Source organism: Chionomys nivalis, chromosome 19 (genome assembly GCF_950005125.1).
Source record: "Chionomys nivalis chromosome 19, mChiNiv1.1, whole genome shotgun sequence".
Taxonomy (NCBI): domain Eukaryota; kingdom Metazoa; phylum Chordata; class Mammalia; order Rodentia; family Cricetidae; genus Chionomys; species Chionomys nivalis.
In genome coordinates this window covers 44806670-44826948 of record NC_080104.1, presented here as the reverse complement: position 1 = coordinate 44826948, position 20279 = coordinate 44806670, and the positions used below count along the sequence as shown (strand labels likewise).

Here is a 20279-nt window from a genome sequence, read left to right as displayed (position 1 = left end):
TATATACATAAATATGTATATATTTACTTGTAAAATAATATATTACTATTTTCACTAGTGTATCATCTGTTAGATATAACCTCCATGACTCTGGATTACTAGATCACCCTTGAGCCACCATACTTACTCTCAGGGATTTTATTTACCAAAGAAATTTAGCAGTTATATTCTAGAATCAACTTCTTGTAGGATTAAAAAAAAAAGTAAACAAATAACCTTTACTTAGACAGAACAGAACAAATTGATGAATATGAACAAGGTTAATATTTACATATATCTCAATTACTTAAATATAGACACAGCTCTATAACATACAGAGGTCAATATATTATTAATCAACAGCATAGCTCTGACTGCTTACATAGTCCTCATTGCTACAAAAATGTCTATGTAATTGGGGAATTCAGCTAAGCTTTAGTATAGGAAAAAGGAACACCATATTAGAATTTCATCTTATAGAAACTCTCTTTCCATCAGACATAACGACAGCAATCTAAGACAATTTCCTAAAAACTTTACAGGATAGAAACGTGGATAAAGAGATCATATTTTTATATTATTTCGTTAATCATTTTCACATCCTCCTTCAGTTAATTAGACATTTATCTAAATAATATATACCATAGATTGCATAATGGAATCCTTTCATGAAAATCATAAGGAAAGAATACCTTAGTATCACCATTTCTATACTGAAAATCATGGCAATTGCAAAAAAAGGAGACTTTACATTTCAAGTTTTGATAGAATACTCTGACAATGTAGTAGATGTCAGAAGTCCAGAAATAAGTGTATGATGTACAAAATAAAACAAAAACGTCCTAAGAAAGCTGTGTGTTCAAATAACTTACCTACAAAAAGGATGGTAAGGAAGTAGTTTTAGTTTTGGTTAAATGCCATGATGTCTCTATCTCCTGACCCAAACAAGGAGGAAGCAAATACATAAGTCTTAATATCTGATCCATATGGAAATAAAACAAGCCAGGGGACTCTTACAGAACTGAATAATCAATAGTGGAAGAAGGTGAGGCCATTAAAGTGTGGCTGATTTTTATTTCTTCATTGAAAAAGATCAAAGACTGGATTGTCTTGTGTCCTTCCACCTTAGAAAAAAATATTTTAGTTGGCATTTAACAAACTCTATAAGAAACAATTTAGTGATCTTTAATGAGATGCTGCATGTCTTAACTGAGTGACAACAAACACAGATGAAGAAATCTACTTCCGTTTTAGGACAGTCAGACACAGAATCCATATCCTGGAGGGCTTAGTATTTACTTTCCTACATTCCAACTTATACTTGTCAGAATGGCCGATATCAAAAACACTGATGGCATCTTATGCTGAAGAGGATGTGGGGTAACGAGAACACTCCTGCATTGCTGGTGGGAGTGCAAACTTGTACCACTGCTTTGGAAATCAGTATGGCGATTTCTCAGAAAATTAGGAAACAATTTACCTCAAGACCCAGCAATACCACTTTTGGGCATATACCCAAAGGATGCTCAATCATACCACAAGGACATGTACTCAATTATGTTCACAGTAGCACTGTTCATAATAGCCAGAACCTGGAAACAACCTAAATGCCCCTCAACTGCAGAATGGAAAAAGAAAATGTGGCACATTTACACAATGGAGTACTACTCAGTGGTAAAAATAATAATAATAACAATGGCATCTTTATATTTGCAGGCAAAAGAATGAATATAGAAAAAAACATATTGAGTGAGGTAACACAAACACAGAAAGACTAATATAATATGTACTCACTCATAAGTGACTTTTAGACATAGAGCAAAGAAAAGCCAATGCACAATTCACAACCCCAGAGAACCTAGACAAAAAGAGGATGCTAAGAGAGACCATAAATGGGTCTACAAAGGAAGGTGAAAAAGACAATATCTCCTGAGTAAATTGGGGAATAGACAAAAATGTAGAGTTCAATAAAAACATATATATATATATATATATATATATATATATATATATGATGGAAATTAAAACATTAACAGTTTTAGGTTTTACTGAGGCTGCTCAGTTATAATCTAAAGATGTTCCTCCAACCCATGTCCTCATTTACTTTGAGTGTGTCAGAATCCTAACTCCCTCTTCCATAAGACACTGCTCACATTAGATGAAGACTCTTCTTAATGATCTTGATTTAATTAATTTCTTTAAATATTCTTTCTATAAATACAGTAATATTTTCAAGCACTGAAGGTTAGTCCTATTCTGAGTCACTGAGTTTTAGTACATAATTACTAAATTATAAGAAACATATTTTAAATAATTAAAAATTCCCACCTATACAAAATTTAAAAAATACTGAGGAAAAAGTACAAACATAAGCATAATAACACAGAAATCCATAAAAGTTATGGTAAAGAGTTATGAAGATTTATGTAGAATGATCAGATAAGAAAGGTTTAGGGCCAGCAAGATGGCTCAGAGGGAGAGGTTCCTGCTGTCCCACCATGGTGACTTGAGTTCCATCCCTGGTGCCCAAGTAAAGGCGAAGGGGAGAACTCACTCCCCAAAATCCAAGTCATCTCCATCACCTGTGCCATGGCATGTGACTACAAACAAACACACACATCACGTTCACGCGTGTGAGAGCACATGCATAAACATACCAAAAATGCACTAATAATAAATTACAAGGTCCTCCCCCCTCCATCCAGGTCTAGGAAGCTGAGCATCCAAACAGGCTAGGCTCCCACAAAGCCAGTACATGCAGTAGGATCAAAACCCAGTGCCATTGTCCTTGTCTTCTCAGCAGCCCTCATTGTCCACCATATTCAGAGAGTCCGATTTTATCCCATGCTTTTTCAGTATCAGTCCAGCTGGTCTTGGTGAGCTCCCAATAGAACAGAGAGGGAGGGAGAGGAGAGTGGGGCATGGGGAGTGGGGGGAGGGGAGGGAAAAGGGAGGCAGGGAGGAGGCAGAAATTTTTAATAAACAAATAAAATAAAAAAATAAAAAATAATAAATTACTTAAAATAGAAATGCTTAGCCATGAATCCTACCTTAGATGGATACATGGATTTCTGTATGTATGAGATGAGATGAGATTCAGATGAGACTTCCTGGTTAAACTGGGACTGAGAGGCAGGGGGATGGGATGGGGCGATGGGAACAAGAGGGATCCAGATGGTCAAGTTGGGGGCAGCATGGAGCAGGGAGAGAAATGAGATATCTTGATCGAAGGTGCCATTTTAGGATTAGGGAGAGACTTGGTGCCAGGAAAACTCCCAGGAACCCACAAGAATGATGCCAGCTAAAATTTCTAGCAGTAGTGCCGAACTGTTTCTTCTGTAATCAAATTGGTGCGTACCCTCACTGGGATCAAAGAGCCTTCATCCACTAACTGAGATCCACAGTCAAGCACTGGGCTGAGCTCTGGGAGTCCAGTTGAAGGGTGGGAGAAGGGACTTCATGAACAGGGAGGGTGGTGGTCAAGAGCAGGATGCAGAGCCCTCAGAGACAGTTGAGTGGTGCTCCTGGGAGCTCAGAGACGCTGAACTGACAGCCAGGGAGTCTGCAAGGGACTAACCTAAGCCCTCCACATGTGGGTGGCAGTTGTGCAGCTTAGCTGGAACCCAAGCAGTAGGATCAGGACCTGTCCCTGGTGTATGAGCTCTGTCCCATGCTGGGATGCCTCTCCCAGAATTTGTTGACTCCTATGGGAGGCTTGTCCCTTTCTGAATGGAGGAGAAATAGATGGGGAGGGATGGATGGGAGGTGGGGTGAGGGAATGGCAAGGCGGGGAGGAACTGTGATAGGTATGTAAAATAAATGGAAAAAATTAAAAAGAGAATGTGAATAATAATAATAATTTTTGTTGAGCATGTTGAGAAGAATGGAAGGACTTACTGTGTGGGCCTTGTTTTCTTTAGTTACAAACTCTATCTGATTTGCATCTCTTATTACACATTTAAGACAAGACCTACTCTCTGACCACAAAGGCCCGAGAAACAGTAGAGAACTTTCATGGTTTTTTAGCTTTCTGTGGAAACTATATCACAGGCCAAAATCAGCACAAACTAAACAAGTCTCCATCCTCCAACACTTCATTTGTCCTTGTGGATATATTTCAAAAGAAAGAAAAAAGAGCCCGAGTTGGAATTGTACCAATCATAAAGCAAAAGAAGACATGGATAATAAAAGTCTGATAGCAATTGGATTATCCTTACAGACAAACTATAGATCAGAAGACCATACTCAGCTGATTCTGAGGACCAGCTCCCAAATTTATATGACATGACAGTGTTTTAAATTCTGTCCTAAAATAAATGATCACTGTCTGGGTGGAAAAAAGAGAAATGTGACATTTTATGAGCAGTGGATGTAGCCTCCAGTTAACTCCCAAATGTATTATTCTTAATTCTGTCCAATAAATAAATAAAACTAGTGATATTAATACAACCTTTTGATTGTTTTTATTTTTAATTAACATAAAAAATATGGAAAATAATACCCAGCAGAAATACTTTCTTTAGATTTTTTTAAGGGGACAAATGCTGAGCCATAAGAAAATCACAGTGATCATAAGCTTCCTGGTGAGACCTTATATACCCGTCTCTGGCCCCCATAAAAGGAATTCTTACTACTCAAAATTGATGAGAGTTTGGTAGTGCTTGGTCAGCGTGAATTAAAAGTGTGGCTAAAGGGCATGGTTTTCATTTAATACCTATTTTTGTTTTCTTAAGAGCATTCAAGTTTCCTCCTCTGCCATCATGAAAAGCATGTAGGTTCATCTCATAAATTGCTTGAGAGATATAAGTGACATATTGCATTACTTGTTAGTGCCTAATTAGGCAGAAAAAATTAAGTTCAGTAAATTACAAAATCAAATTTAAAACACATCAGATTTTACATTAGGAAATAAAGATCTGGGCACAAAAACCTTCAGCAATTAGGAAATAAGTTTCATATTCTACATTGGTGAAAGGCACAGAGTGATTATTCCACATAATTACAGAGCTGGAGGAGACCTTGATTTGGAAGCAATAATATACCAACAAGAAAATCACTTTGCATAGCTAGACTTAAATTTTGCAGTCTGTCTAGAATACTTATGTTAAAAAGCCTGTCTGCTTTTCCAAAGAGCCCATGTTGGGCCGCTGGAGTGAAATCCAAGTAAAGTCTGTTCTAGAACACTATTGGAGGAGATTCCTTTGGAAATGAGCTTATTTGCATAAAATGGACTCAATTAACGAGTTTGCAAATCATCTGCAGAATTGATGTATATAGAACCACAGCGAAATGGGATCTCATAACCTGCAGAGTCACAATAGCCTATGGCTCCTCCTTTTCAGACTTCCTTTGTTATCAATCTGGTGTTTTAGCTGGCCCTACTGCCTTCACCCTGTCAATTAAGTGTTCTTCCAGAAGCTTATTAAATATAGTAAAAAAGGTTAAAAGAAATCTCACTTTGTCACCCAAATCATTGTTCAACCTAGATTTAAAGTATTTTCTTTCCGTCTCACACTAATCATACTAAATTATCCAGCTCTGTGCATATGGGAAACCAAAGATTCATAGAGGAAATGACTTGACATTTTCTTAATTATTTGACTCAACAACTGAAAGAGCAACAAATTGAAAGAGCTGTCAGTCTAGATAATACTGTTGCTAATGATATTTGCTATCATATAGAATTCGATCCATTGAAAAATTCTCTGTGCCAAGACATATTAATCATATGCGAAAATGCTCAGTCTACTGTATTTGTGAGGTGGGTGGATTCCTGTGAATTCAAGGTCAGCCTGGTCTACAGAACAAATTCCAGCAAATAAAAAAACAACAAGAAAAAAAGAAAAGAAAACTAGCCCCCATTCGGACCCTGTTTCTTTCTTTCTTTTTTTTTTTAAAAAGATTCATTTATTATGTATACAACTTTCTGCCTCCATTTATACCCACACGCCAAAGGAGGGCGCCAGATCTCTTTACAGATGGTTTGGAGCCACCATGTGGTTGCTGGGAATTGAACTCAGGACCTCTGGAAGAGCAGACAGTGCTCTTAACCACTGAACCATCTCTCCAGCCCCCTGTTTCTTTCTTTAATTGGTCCAATTAGCATGAAATAAGGAAGAATCTGTGGTGCTACTTAATGTCTTGGAATAACTAGTATGACATAAATTAGTGGTTATACTTCTTAAGATAAGCAGATTTTTTTAAATGCACAAAAGCAAAAAATACAAAGGAAAAATACACACACAGGTGTGCACATCTGCTGAGGAATTACAGCTAGAAGCATAAACATAAATGGATACTATGCATTCATAATGGACCTTTAATTATTAAAGCCTTTGCATATTTGCCATAAAACTGTAAAACTAATTGACTTAATGATATATTAAATCACTTTTAACCATTTCTTTAGTAACTTTTGGAAGAAGAACTGAATATGATGTTAGAGTAGAAATCAATGGTCAAGAAATGCCTTATAGAATATGTAAGGACTATAATACATGGCTAAGTTTAAGAAAATCCAAGTCACAGGCTATTCTATCTCACGGAATTTGCCATGAATTCTATTTAAAAGCATTTATATGCAGTTTTTTAAAACACATAGAATCACTGTCATATAGGTAATGCAAGCATGAAGCAGACATTGATTGCATAGAAATGTAGCTTTACTATTATAGTGAGCAACCTGATATTTACAAAAGCAGGTTTTTTTTATTGTTTTAGTAACAATTTCCCACATACAGTATTGTAACCTGTCTCCAAAGCTGAATTCCATTTATATCCTCAAGTTGAATAAACCACTTAAGAGATTATGACAATTATGTATCAATTGCCTTGGGGGCCACTGAATATTTAAAAACTAAAACTCTATTACAAATAAATGTTAAATATTTGAAGACATTGAGTGCACTGATGGTCTACTTTAGGGTTTGGGTAATCTACAGCCATGAATTGACAATCCAGTGTCTGTATTGGGAAAGCTTTGTGTCTCAAACCAAATGATTTCCTTTAATAAAGTCTTGAAGAAAAAAAAAACAAAACAACAACAACAAAAAAAAAACGGAAAACAATATACAAATGAATCCAAAGTGATATTTTTAAAATTCTCTATATTTACAAGCTTTTAAAACTGTTGGAGAAGCAGATTACTTTGTAAACATGTCTAATTCATGTAGAGCTGAATACAAAAGTCCTGTGATGAAGCTAGACTATGTTTCACCTCTTAATTGCCATGTAAGTCCTTATAATAATCTACATGCTAAACCTAATACAGGGGTGTTAAGAAATCCAAGGAACAACTGAAGAAGGTGAGTGTCAAATACTGAATTAACACAATTCCTTTATTGATAGAAAGATAACCTTTATGGCTTTCCGACATGCTCTGTCTTCTCACACTTTATGTGACTTTTGAAGGCTTGTTTTCCTCATTAAACTGTAGAACCCATGCGTGTAAGTTCACTGATCCCCACTTAAAACTGCATCTCTGGTGTGAAAGTAATATTTGTTTATTGACATAAGAAATGATTAGCTTGTCAATTCCAGAGTGTTAATTAGATGCTTGTTTCAAACACATTCATTCCTGCTTTGCCTGCATTCTAGAGCACCCTGCCCGAAGAAGCCAAGGAAATCATTTATGGCTACTCTGCTTCTCTGTCAGCTTCAACTTGGGTTTACATATCCTGAAGTGGGTGTATTTTACATCTTGGAGTGATTCTGATTATTTTGATAATCCACAAATCTATGGTAAAGGTTATCTTGCAAGCCCAGACACATGGTTTGTGCTTTTCAGATCTTGCTCATACACTCTCATGATGAATTCCAACTCCTGGGAGGATATTTTGGGGGGAAAAAGCAGTTTAAGGCTGCTCTCTGTCACTCATATTCAGTTGTACCTCTATGCCTAGGAAAAATGTCCTGGAATCTCGCTGAGCTCTGCAATTTTGTGTGTCAAGGAGGGATTTAACACTTTTTGCTTTCATCTAATCTCTAAAATGCCGTGCAGGACTCCCTATATAAATACTTGTATTCTGTGAGTTATACTGATTAGATTATATATGCTAAAAATACATGACCTTAAAATTGAGACAACATTCAGACATCAGTAAATACAAACAAAATTATAAGGTTGGTTTTCATTTGGTTTGGTGGAAGCCTTTATTAATATAAGTGGTTGTTGTACGTCATAATATTATATTCTGTGAAATAACCAATTATTATTCCCTATTAACAAAGAATGCATAGTTTTGTAAAACATCCTCGAAGAAATGTTTTACAAAACATAGTTTGCCATGCATAGGTTTTGTAAGTACAAAGCTGGTGCATTGAAGAATTGAGGGATTATCTGTCATGTTGTTACACAAGTCTAACACCCAACCTTTTGTGCACGTAAGACTGTTGATGATTCTTCCCACTCCACCTTACAGTGGCAGGCAAAATGCTCATCAAATGGATTTTGACAAAGGCAAAAAAGGAGTTCCAATTGTGGCTGTCTACAGATAGATGCATAATACCCTAGCTAGAATCCTGTCATATCTCTATTGTTCATTCCAGAGAGTGCATCTTGAGTGAACTTGACTTTTAGTATACGGAATTATGTGTGAAAAATTCCAGTTCACACGCTGAGGTACTTTTCAGTCATGTAAGAACAAGTAGTAATTCAAACATAATTACTAATAAAGGAATAATGGATGACTTTTGGGGAGCCTAGTCCATCATTTTTAATAATACATTCTCTCCTGCCTTATACAATAACTTATGTAAATCGATGCTTATGGTTTTTGAACAGCTCTTAAAGATTGAAGAGAGATATATGACCACAAGAAAATATTAGCTCAGCATTCAGAAAGGTCAAAAGTAACCATGACAAGACGGTTCCCAGATTGTAGAAAGTGTTATAGAAGATCCTGGTTCTAAGTCGTTTCTGGACTCTGATTAAGAAGAGTTTCTCTTCTTAGTATATGGAGACCTGGTTTATACAGACTAAGATAGGATCCCTTCAGCAAGGTGACCCTTACCTTCTGATTACTGCAGTTTAACGCACCAGTCATGTTCTTTAAATTTTTTGGATATAGTAGTAGAAAAAAGTAAGGTATACCAATCCATATATAAGATTTTTGACATCTTGTATTATATTAAGTTGCTTCACTTTGACTGCTGAGAACTGTGTGGGTGGCATTTTTTTCTTTCAAAATTTTGATGATCTCATCTCTTTAGCCCAATATATTACTTCCTGTATTTTCTTCATGCTTGGTTGGTTGGATAATATTTTTATGGTGTTTACATCCTGGAAAGGTTTTCTTTGTCCTTCAGCTATGGTGGTATTAGTTTTGCCTGGTATATTAGTCTAGGCTGGACATCATGGTCTTTTAGGATGTTGAGTGCATTGTTCTAGGCTCTTCTGGATTTCAAATTTTGCAATGAAAAATCAGAAGGGGGAATAACCAACAGTCCCACCTAAGTATGATGCTTATGAAATGTAAGACCAGCATGACATTGTAAACATAAGGATGCAGTAGTGTTACATATACCTTGGCTGGACCTAACAGCTCTCTAATTGGACTTAATAACCACTGACAAAGAGTGAAATCATGCCTGGTGCTAGGAAACTAGCCCACCACACAGCACTGGTGAAGGTGTAGAACCTGAAGGACTTTTATTCTCAGATACATATAGTCCTCACACCTCATCAAGAAGACATCTCTTTGCAAGAGGTGGAAATCATTACATAGAGCAACAACCAAGAAGAAGGCTGAATGAAGGAGCACAGTCTCAGGGATACACCTTCAAAACAATTCCTGCACCTACTAGGACTGAGGAACATTTCAGAAGCCGAGCAAGAAAGATCCTTATTGACAGAAAATCTTGGCATTTGCTTGAGATTGTGCCATAGCATAACGTCAAGTTTGTACCCTTAAAGTCTCAAGAATATGACTGCCTAAACATGAGCTGAGCATAGACAATAACAATAAACACTCCAAAGTGAATGTCAGAAATTCCATGTCTCAGTCGTACACAAAGAACTACATGGACTAAAGGCACTGTTGAGAGTGAGAAGAGGATAATATTGGCTATTCAATACCAAAGGGTCATCCCTGAAACATGCATATTTGTAACATTATACAGATTGAGCATGTTGTATTTATGTATTTAAGAACACGCATACACATACTCACAGAAGAGTTAAAGATATAAGAGGCCTTGGATTTGAAAAAGAACAAAGAGTGGTATATGGGAGGACTTAGAAGGAAGAAAACTAAGAAGAAAATTATAAAGATATAATTTAATTCTAAAAAATTAAAACAGTTTTTTAAAGTTCAAGGCTTTAAATCTACAGGATAGATCCCATGCCTCTCTGAAATCACTGACTTGTGTCCCTCAAACCAAATAGGTCCTGTCACAGATTTGCTTAATTAGTGTGTTTCCCCAGTTTTTCAAGATTCATTTCAACAATTCTAAACAGCTGAATTTTAAACATTTCCCCCAGTATCCTGACATTGTAACAGTGTTACTTGTATAAGCTTTTGTTTCAATGATTTTATTATTTTTGGAAAGTCTGCACATTACATTGTGAGTTTTCCAAAATGGGAGTTTTGTGGCTTTTCTTTCCTCTTCCAGTCCATAGACTTCCTTATACACAGTAAAAACTCATTTTACTTTTGTCTCTATTTATTATCTTTTGTTTTGCTCATACATGCATATAGGAGAATTTTATACAATGTATTTTGATCATATTCACTATCTTCCCCAAACTCTTTACCATCTGCAATCCTTTCCTTACAGACCCAACTTTGTGTCCTCAATGTCTTCAAACTCATCAAGTCTACTTCATGCTGCACAAATGCACTTGGATATGTGGCCATCAACGTTATTGTAATTTACCTACCAGCGTACATCAACATCAGTCTGCAAGGGGACACACCCTTAAAGAACACGGATTCTTTCTTTCCCAGCAGCTATCAACTGCCAATAGCTCCTTAGCTAGTGTAAGAAATGTGTGCTCACCACCTACACACTGGGATTTCTGACTGACTGATGGTACACAGGTCTTGTGGCTCCTGTCACAGCCCCTGTGAAGTTTCTATGTGTCGTATCCAAAAGGCACTGCTTCCTTGCATCCACCTGGATCTTACAGACTTTCCTGCCCATTTTTTGGCACTGTTCTCTGAGTCTCAGAGGAGGTGGTGTGGGATATAAAGGTCCCTTTTAGGGATTTGTGGATTATGACTTTTAAACCTCATCTATTTTAGAAATATCTATATTGAAGCATTTAACATCTTTAATCAACAAAAGTTTCACTTTGATGTATCCCTACCTCCCAAACACTGCACTTAGATTTAGGAGTGTTTTATATGCAAATAATTCAATGTTTTGATTTAGCTAACGTAATGTGATTATTTGGCATTAATTTATGAAGATACATGGAAAAATCTATTTATTTTAATTTTTCTTTGTCAGATGATTCAGATTGCAACTTTGTAAAAAGCCAAAGGTCATGACAATAATGATGTCATAAACAAAAAGGCCGTTTTCAGTGCATTTTTGATGACTTATCTGTGTCTTGCTGTGTCAGAGCCACGGGTTTCTGCGATGATTAATGAGAAATGTTACTTTTCTTAGTATAAAAATTTTTCAAACCATTAATTACAGAACCTAACACATCTAACGAACGGATAAGAAATAGACAGTGAAAAATTAATGTTGACACCAAATTTTAAAAGAAAATGAATATTACTACTTACTTTGTAAATGTATAGCTAGAGCTTCCAAGAACAAGTAAGGGGTGGTGACTTGAAATGAAGAAATAGAATTTGGTATGGATAAAATTGGACATGTTTAGAAGCTATATAGACATGAGGTCAAGGAGATCTTCAAATTCATTCCGATACTGTTCCTCAAGTCAACATGCTGTTATTTTGCAGAATACATTTGGCAATAAAGAAACAGCCATGTTTAGTTAATAAGTGGAGTCTGTTTCAGAAGCCTGTAGACTCCCCTCAGTTAGCTCCCCAATTCCTCTTGCATCCCATTCTTCCCAATAATCACAACGCCTTAGCTCTCTTGCAAGTCATCCTTCCACAACTTTTCCATTGACAGTTGGTTCTCCTACACACATAACTAATATCCTATTGTTAATTTCTTTTGGATAATAGGAGAGTCCAGAAATAAAAGAGTTTCTCAAATTTCATCTTCTTTCATCCTCTGTTTATAAATAGCACAGACCCTGATATTCTGGAGGATGCTACAAAAATTTCCTTAAAATTCAGAATCATGGACTTTATTAGGCTTTGGGGACTATTTTAATTGTTCCACTTGATAAGTATATAAATTAGAGTCTGAATACAAACACATATATTAAAAGAGCATTAAGGAAGGCTCTCACTGTTGAACACACCAGCATATTCTAAGAAGCCTGTCCTGAAAACACCTGCCTGAGCATGAATGTCAATGTTTAGTCTCTATAAACCACAACTGGTCTTCTGAAAGCACGGATCCATCTATCACTTAGCCTGAGACCTCCTACTTGCAGCTTGTGCTAAGAGGGTGTATATATACAACCAGCTATACTCCTTTCCCCCAGTTTGACTAGGGAGATCATCACTGGAGACAAAAATTGAATGCTACAAGAATCACTGGAGTCCAGGTGAAATCAGTGCACAGAAACTTAACGAATACCAAACCATGGCACTTCTACAGAAACCCTAGAGTGTTTTGAGTAAACTTGTTTGATCATTTGCTCAACAACCTTTTACCCTCTTATCTTCTTCCTTTGTCTCCTTTTTGCTAATGAAATTATCATTTTATTTACCTTGTAAGTGACCATCCACAAGGTTGGATTATGAAAAAGACTAAGCTCAGGGACCTTTTAAACCCTGTGTATTGGCGCTGGTAAGAACTCCTTCTAGGCGTTTCTATTTTTTTTAGTTGATTGTTTTACATTTTAATCTTTTTTATAATTTATTTTAAATTTCAGTTTACATTTCAAGCGCTGTTCTCCCTCCCACTGCTCCTCCTCCTCCCCCCCACCAGTTCCTCCTTATCTCACACCTATTCCCTCTTCCCAGCTGATATGTGCTCCCACTGGGAGTCCACAATTTTGGCACATTAAGTTAGGGCAGGATCAAATCTCTCTCCCCTGCATTAAGACCCAGCATGGCAATCCCACATAGAGAATGGGCTCAACAAGCTAGTTCATGCACCAGGGATAAAATCTGGTCCCAGGGGCCCCTCAGACAGCCCCAGTTTCACCACTGTCTCCCATATACCCAATGGAGTATTACTCAGCTATCAAAAGCAGTGACATCATGAAATTTGCAGGCAAATGGATGGAGCTAGGAAAAAAATTCATTGTGAGTGAGGTAACCCAGAAAAACAAACACGACATGTACTCAGTCATAAGTGGATATTAGATGTAAAGCAAAGGATAAGCAGACTACAGTCCACAACTCCAGAGGAGTTAGGTAACAAGGAAGACCCTAAGAGGGACACATGGATCAATCTGGGAAGTGGAATTAATGAGATCTCCTTGGCAAACTGGAGGTGAGGGGGTGTGGTAAAGAGGGGGGATGGGGATGTGAACATGAGGAAAAGGATGGTCAAGAGGAGAGAAGGATATAGTGGTAGAACAATGAAAGAGATATCTTGATAGAGAGAACCACTACGGTGCTAGGGAAATTCTCAAGAATCCACAAGGATGATCCCAACTAAGATTCCTTGCAATAGAGGAGAGGGTGCCCAAACTGGCCTTCCCCTATAATCAGACTGGTGAATGCCCCAGCTATCATCATAGTGCCTTCATCCAGTAAAGGATGGAACCAGATGCAGAGATCCCTAACCAAGCACCAGGCTGAGCTCTGGGAATCCAATGAAAGAGAGGGAAGAGGGACTATGAGCAAGGGAGAGGGAGATCATGAGGGAGAAATCGTCTATGCATTTCTCATCTTCTCTGCTCAGTGCAGCACATGGTGGCTCAAAAGCTGTCTCCATATGAGTATTCAACCTACATAATTCAACAGCTGCTACAGATACAGGCTATCATTATGTGCTGAGCCCAAGTTACTCATTAATTATGCCACCATTCGAAACTAATCATAGAAATTTCATTCTCTTTCTGCTGATTGGTTTAGAAGAGGGCAAGTTCTGTTCTGTAATTAGTAGGATATTTTATATGTGTATATATGTATATTACTTTAATGTGAAGTATGCATGGGTAGCCCATATATGGTAGCTCTATGGAACTTGTCCATATTGGGTTTCATGTCTAAGTTGATGAGGATGACTGACTAGGTCTCTTCCTCAAGAGGGCACCAGATCTCATTAGAGGTGATTGAGAACCACCATGTGGTTGCGAAAAATAGATCTCAGGACCTTTGGAAGTGTAGGCAGTGCTCTTAACCACTGAGCTATCTCTCTATCTCTCTATCCCCATATATATATATATATGTATGTATATACATATATATGTGTATGTGTATGTATGTGGGGGGCACCAAAAATTTGAAAATACAATTATAGTAGCATTGCTGAGCAGAAAATATCTATTAGGAGTTAGTTGCACCAGCTAGATCAGTAGCTATTAATATTTTCTCAAATACATTTTCTATATTTTCAAATTTTTAATTCAATAAAATTCAAGTAATTTAAAGTAATTATAATACATTCTTATCATTAAAACACATCATATTTCTGGTATAATTGCTTAGGATGATGCAGTAGGCACATGTGAAAGTCACAAATTAATCAAAGTAGTCTAAATTCCATCAGAAGACCTTAATAAGCTGATATTGGATATTTATGAGAATGTGTGTTTTATCACCAAGGAATGGTACCATATTCTAAGATTGTCCTCTCATGAAAAATAAATAACGAAATATATCATTTACTTTAAATAGATTACTTTTAAGGGAAGGAAAATGACAAAACAATGTAGCTATTTGCTCTGACAACACAATAATCAAATCTTAATTCACACTAGCAAGGGAGAAGCTTTGTGAGTCTTTGTCCACTCTAGTGGGATCCTTTTCTAGTCTGCAGGACAGATTCCTCTGGATTTCATGTGTAATGTGAAATCTGTCACCTACCGCTGACATAGACAGATATTTAGATTGTTTGTTAGATTCTTTATTTTAGAAATATCAAATACTCATATTGGGAGCTGAATTACCATATTATATTTCTCTCTGTTTCTCTTCATGTTTCTGTCTCTCTCTGTCTGTCTGTCTCTGTCATGTGTGTCTGTTTTTCTGAATGAAGGTAAAATTAGTTGGAAATCAAGTATAGGAAAATCAAGAACTTTATATATAATTTTTATGCCACTAAGAATTTTAAGTATTGAGACCTATGAATTTATTAAAGACGAAAAATTCCTAAGACTTCCAACTCCTGCTTCCCATTATGCTTTAATAATGTACAGGAGTAACTTTTAAAGACACAGAGAGAGTTTAGAACTGGAAAGATGCCAGGCATGAGACTCAAAATACCAGATAGGCCACCAATGACTCTTACGTTATTAGTGCATAGCATACCCCACCTCCAGATATTCAAGTATAAAGGTTCTTTTATATTGCACCAATGGACGATAGTCATGGTTAACCTAGTTCATACAGTACCTGATGATATGCACTTGGTATGTGAAGGCATGTTCCACCATGACTAAAGATTCGAGTTTGATTCGTAGAACACATACAGTGCAAGGAGAGAAGAAGAAAGTTATTATCTGATCTCTACATATGTACCATGGCATGTGCAGGTACATATGAACACATATACACAGGTAACTGTAAAAAATAAGGTTAATAACACTATGTGCATGAATTAGAAGATCAAAAACGTACCAGATACAGCCAGGAAGTCGTCAATGCTGGTGATGTCATCCACTGCTTCGGTGAGAACATGTATGTAATGCTCCCATGTGCGCTTATACATGTCCATGGTGTTTTTGACCACTTGACTCTTGGGTCGCGATGCCAAAGCGAGTGCAGCATTTATGATCTGTAAAGATATTGATAATGCTTACATAGTCACTTCCTTTTGAAAACAAGAATCATCAATGTACAGATATCAAGTGGTCTTTTTTTTTCTTTTTCTTTGTATGATTAAACTTGAACATCCTTACCAACCAGGCAAACGGTATATGTCACTATGTGAAATCTCCATTGTTTTGGCAATATCAGTTTTGCCAATAATTTATTTTTAAACCTATTTATTGCATGTCGTTGTCAAAGGATGGCAGGATATAGAAATATAATGGGTGTCTGCCTGCATTTAAGGAGCTTAGATATCACTCAATCTGAAAGATCAAATATAATTATCGAATGATTTAACATGTTAATGCCACTAGAAAAAAAAAACATAGAGGTGAGGGTGCTTTAAGAAATGGAGAGATCATCTTTACCGTAAGTGCTAAGGAAAGCTTTGGGGAAGTGTGACATTTATGTATTTTTAAGATTTACTTTTATTTATGTGTATGTGAGTGCATCCCACTGTGCCCCAGCACTCACAGAGACCAGAGAGAGAGTAAGATGTGCTCTGGACCTAGAGCTCCAGGCTGCTGTAAGTGACTTCTTCACCACTCAGCAATCTCCAGTCCTGTAGTGTGACATTTTCAACTGGGCACTAAAATTCACATAGACTGACTAGCCTCAGAATGCAAAATCATTAAATCAGAGGTTTGACTTATTTGAGAGTATACATTCATTTACATATCCACTCATTTCCTATCTCACATACATACTGTTACAAAACCTACTCCTGTAGGTTTTAGAATAGGACATAGAACACAATATGAGCAAATGTTGTAACTTCTGTGGCGATGATATTCCATTCAGGGAAAGCAGACAAGTGGCAAGTTAAATTAGTACAACAGAAAGCCTGTAAGGCAGTTCAAAAAACTGAAAAGGGAAGAAAGGCAAGGAGTAGGGGAGTAGTAGCAGAGGTGTGTTAAAATCTGAGGGGGTCCTTGCACTGTAGCAGACATTTAAATAGTATAATTAGTAGGAGGATAAGAAAGACAGAGAAGTTGGGAAGGACAGAGTGGGAGAACAAGGAAAGAGATATCTTGACTGAGGGAGCCATTATGGGGTTAGCAAGAACACTGGCATTAGAGAAATTCCCAGGAATCCACCAGGATGACTATAGCTAAGACCCTAAGCAATAGAGGAGAGGGTTCCTGAACTGGCCTTGCCCTGGGGTCAGATTGATGACTGTCTTAAATGTCACCATAGAACCTTCATCCAGCAACTGATGGAAGCAGATCCAGAGATCCACAGTGGAGCACTGGGCTGAGCTCCCAAAATCCAGCCAAAGAGAGGGAGGAGTGAGAATATGAGCAAAGGGGTTAGGACCATGATGGGGTACCCACTGATAATGCTTAACCAAGTCAATGGGAGTTCACCCATTCTGGCCTGACAGTGGGGGAACCACCTTTGGATCAAACTAGGCCCTCTGAATGTGGGTGACAGTTACATGACTGAAACCAGGATTTATCTCTAATGTTTGTACCGGCTTTTTGGAACCCATTCTCTTTGGATGGATATCTTGCTCATCCTAGATACAGTGGGGAAGGCCTTGGTCCTGCCTCAAAGTAATGTGCTAGACTTTGGTTTTTTTTTTTTTTTGGTTTTTCGAGACAGGGTTTCTCTGTGGCTTTGGAGCCTATCCTGGAACTAGCTCTTGTAGACCAGGCTGGTCTCGAACTCACAGAGATCCGCCTGCCTCTGCCTCCCGAGTGCTGGGATTAAAGGCGTGCGCCACCACCGCCCGGCCTGTGCTAGACTTTGTTGACTTCCAATGGGAAGCCTTACCTTCTCTGGGGAGCGGACAGAGGGGGATGTTGGGGTGGGTTCAGGGTAGAGGAAGCAGGAGAAGGGGAGGGAGAAGAAACTGAAATTGATATGTAAAATGAGAAATGATAGTTTTTTAAAAAAATATTTAAAAGTGGGTGTGAGCTGGAGAGATGGCTCAGCTATTAAGAGATAATACCTTCTAGGGAATTATGGTATATGCCTTTAATACCAGCACTGGGGAGGCAAAGGGAGGTGGATCTTTGTGAATTTCAGACCAGCCTATGCTACACAGAGAGTTCTAGGCCAGCCAGGATTAAATAGTGAGAACTTGTATCAAAAATTAATTAAATATTTTTTTTAAAGTTCAAAAAAAATGATAAATGGAAATCCTGTGAGGACAGTAAGCCAGTTTGCTCAGAGCCTAGGTAGGTAAAGAGTGGGGCAGGGATCCCTGGCTTAGTCTGCCAGACTGCTTCCGTCTGGAACACTTCAGAAAGGCATGTGATGCTTGAACGAGCTATTCAGCATTGTCCTGTAGACAGCTCAAGATCCCAACAAACCTAGGAGTGAGAAGGAGCCTGAACTGTGCAGGTAGAGGAAATGAAAAAGGGCTTCTTAGAACCTTCAACCAACGAAAGGAACGTAAGGGCAGTCAAAGATTCCTGTCAGAAACACCAGGCCATTAGTAAGCCCATGCAGGGGTGTATGTAAAGACACTGAAATAAATCCACATGTATAATAGATGATAATGTATCAGAATGAAACATGCTTTATGGGAATATACTAGAAATAAGTGAGTGAGTGCAAGAAATTGTGGGTCATCTCTATGTAATAGAAATTGAGGGTTTGTTTTTTTTTTTTTTTTTTTTTTGGCTTCCAAAATTTTAGTGAATTTTCCAGAGTTTCTATAGTGAATAAATGCTAGTTGTATTGTCAGAATAAATGACATTACCCTTGAAAGAAAGATGATTAATATAGTTTTTGAATGAGAATTGGGAAGAATGGTGATGGGACCTTGATTTGGAAACATATCAGATATTAAGCACAAGTCATGGTTTCAGAGGTTAGAGTTGAAGGACAGATTTAGCTATTGATTATCTATCTTACTATAGAGTTTGACATTAAAGTCACTCTGTTTCTTTAAAAATACAAAATGTGATTCAAAGATTTGTAATTAGTATTCGTTTTAAAGGTTATTTTCTCTTAACTTACTCATATATTGAAGCAAATTGTGGCTATGTAGCCACGCTTTTATCAGATTCCATACCAGATACATCACTACGGCAAAAGTGTTATCCCCGTTTCAGTCCTAACACACCCATAATCTCACCAGGAAATCAGCTCAAATCCTAGCAAAGGCAGAGAACGGTTCTGACTTCGGCCTGTATTAGAATCAGGAACTTCCTAAGCCACACTCCTCTACCTTCTAACTCAATCAATAATGAGGTCTCAACACGTGCATATCTAAGGAATTTTCAGGTGATTCTGAGGCTACTAGTCGGAAGTTCACAAACTAAGATTTTCCTCTGGCCTCATGTGTCTTGATGTTGAGGCAGCACAGAAATTAAATTGCACAAGCTCTTCTCAGTTTGAGAATCTCCTTCCCTGGTTCCAGGAAGCCCAGTCTTCAGGTTTACAGATCGCAGGATGATATTCTTTTTGTCGCCCTTACCCATCTGCCTTCTAGAGGCATCACTATGAATTTTCTGGCTGCTTTTAGAATACATGGAAGATCTCTCCCTTCAAGAGCAAGCCCTTGACAGTTCTCAGACATAATTTAGATTTCTCCATGCTATCATGCTGGCACCTTAATCATATCACTTTACCAGTGAGGAGACTGGGGGAAAGAAAGGTCTCATACTAGTTATTCAGCTGAGAAATGGTAGTTGGGATGCAAACTCAACACCCCCATATGACAGAACATGTCCAGCCTGATGTCCCTACCAGCAACTTGTCAATCAATCAAATCCTACTTCTACTTCTCACTCAAGCCATTTTCCATCTTGCTTCTTTTTATAGGAAATAAACTTGAAGACACAATCTAGATTTTTTATCTCAGCTCAGAAAAAGAGTCAAGTCCTTTCACTGGTAAAAACCATGTTGATATCAAGTATTATTTCAATCATTTGTTGTTGTTTTTTTAATTCAACAGAAGTCTCTGTTACTGTTGCTTGAGACTATTACTTTGCCCAGGAGATTATCAGAGGAGGTGATGTTAGCCTTCTCATTCTTCAACACTGATCATTCTTGAAACTTGTGATGGCAAATAACTTTCTGAAGATGGCCTGTAGTGCTAGAAAGATGATAGAATGGAACTTTAAATAGCATGCTACACTTCAAAATAAGGACCATTGCCGAAGACCAGTTATAAGTGGGATAATGTGAGAGCTAGTCCAAAGGCACTTCTGCATGGAAAGGGTACTCTGCTTCATGAAGAAAGCATCCCAAAAGAATGAATAGATATCAATTAATCGTTTAAGTGACAATTTGTCTATTTGTAAAAGCAATAACATATCCTAAACC

The 20279-nt window shown here is 37.5% G+C and overlaps 1 protein-coding gene across 1 annotated transcript in view; it reads right to left on the bottom strand.

Moving 5' to 3' along the window:
* Positions 1–20279, bottom strand: part of Ctnna3 (catenin alpha 3) — a 1259162-nt gene that overhangs the window by 385540 nt on the left and 853343 nt on the right. The window contains exon 11 of the mRNA XM_057751057.1: positions 15807–15963. Within this exon, the coding sequence (XP_057607040.1) occupies positions 15807–15963 (157 nt within the window). The remainder of the gene's footprint in view (positions 1–15806; positions 15964–20279) is intronic.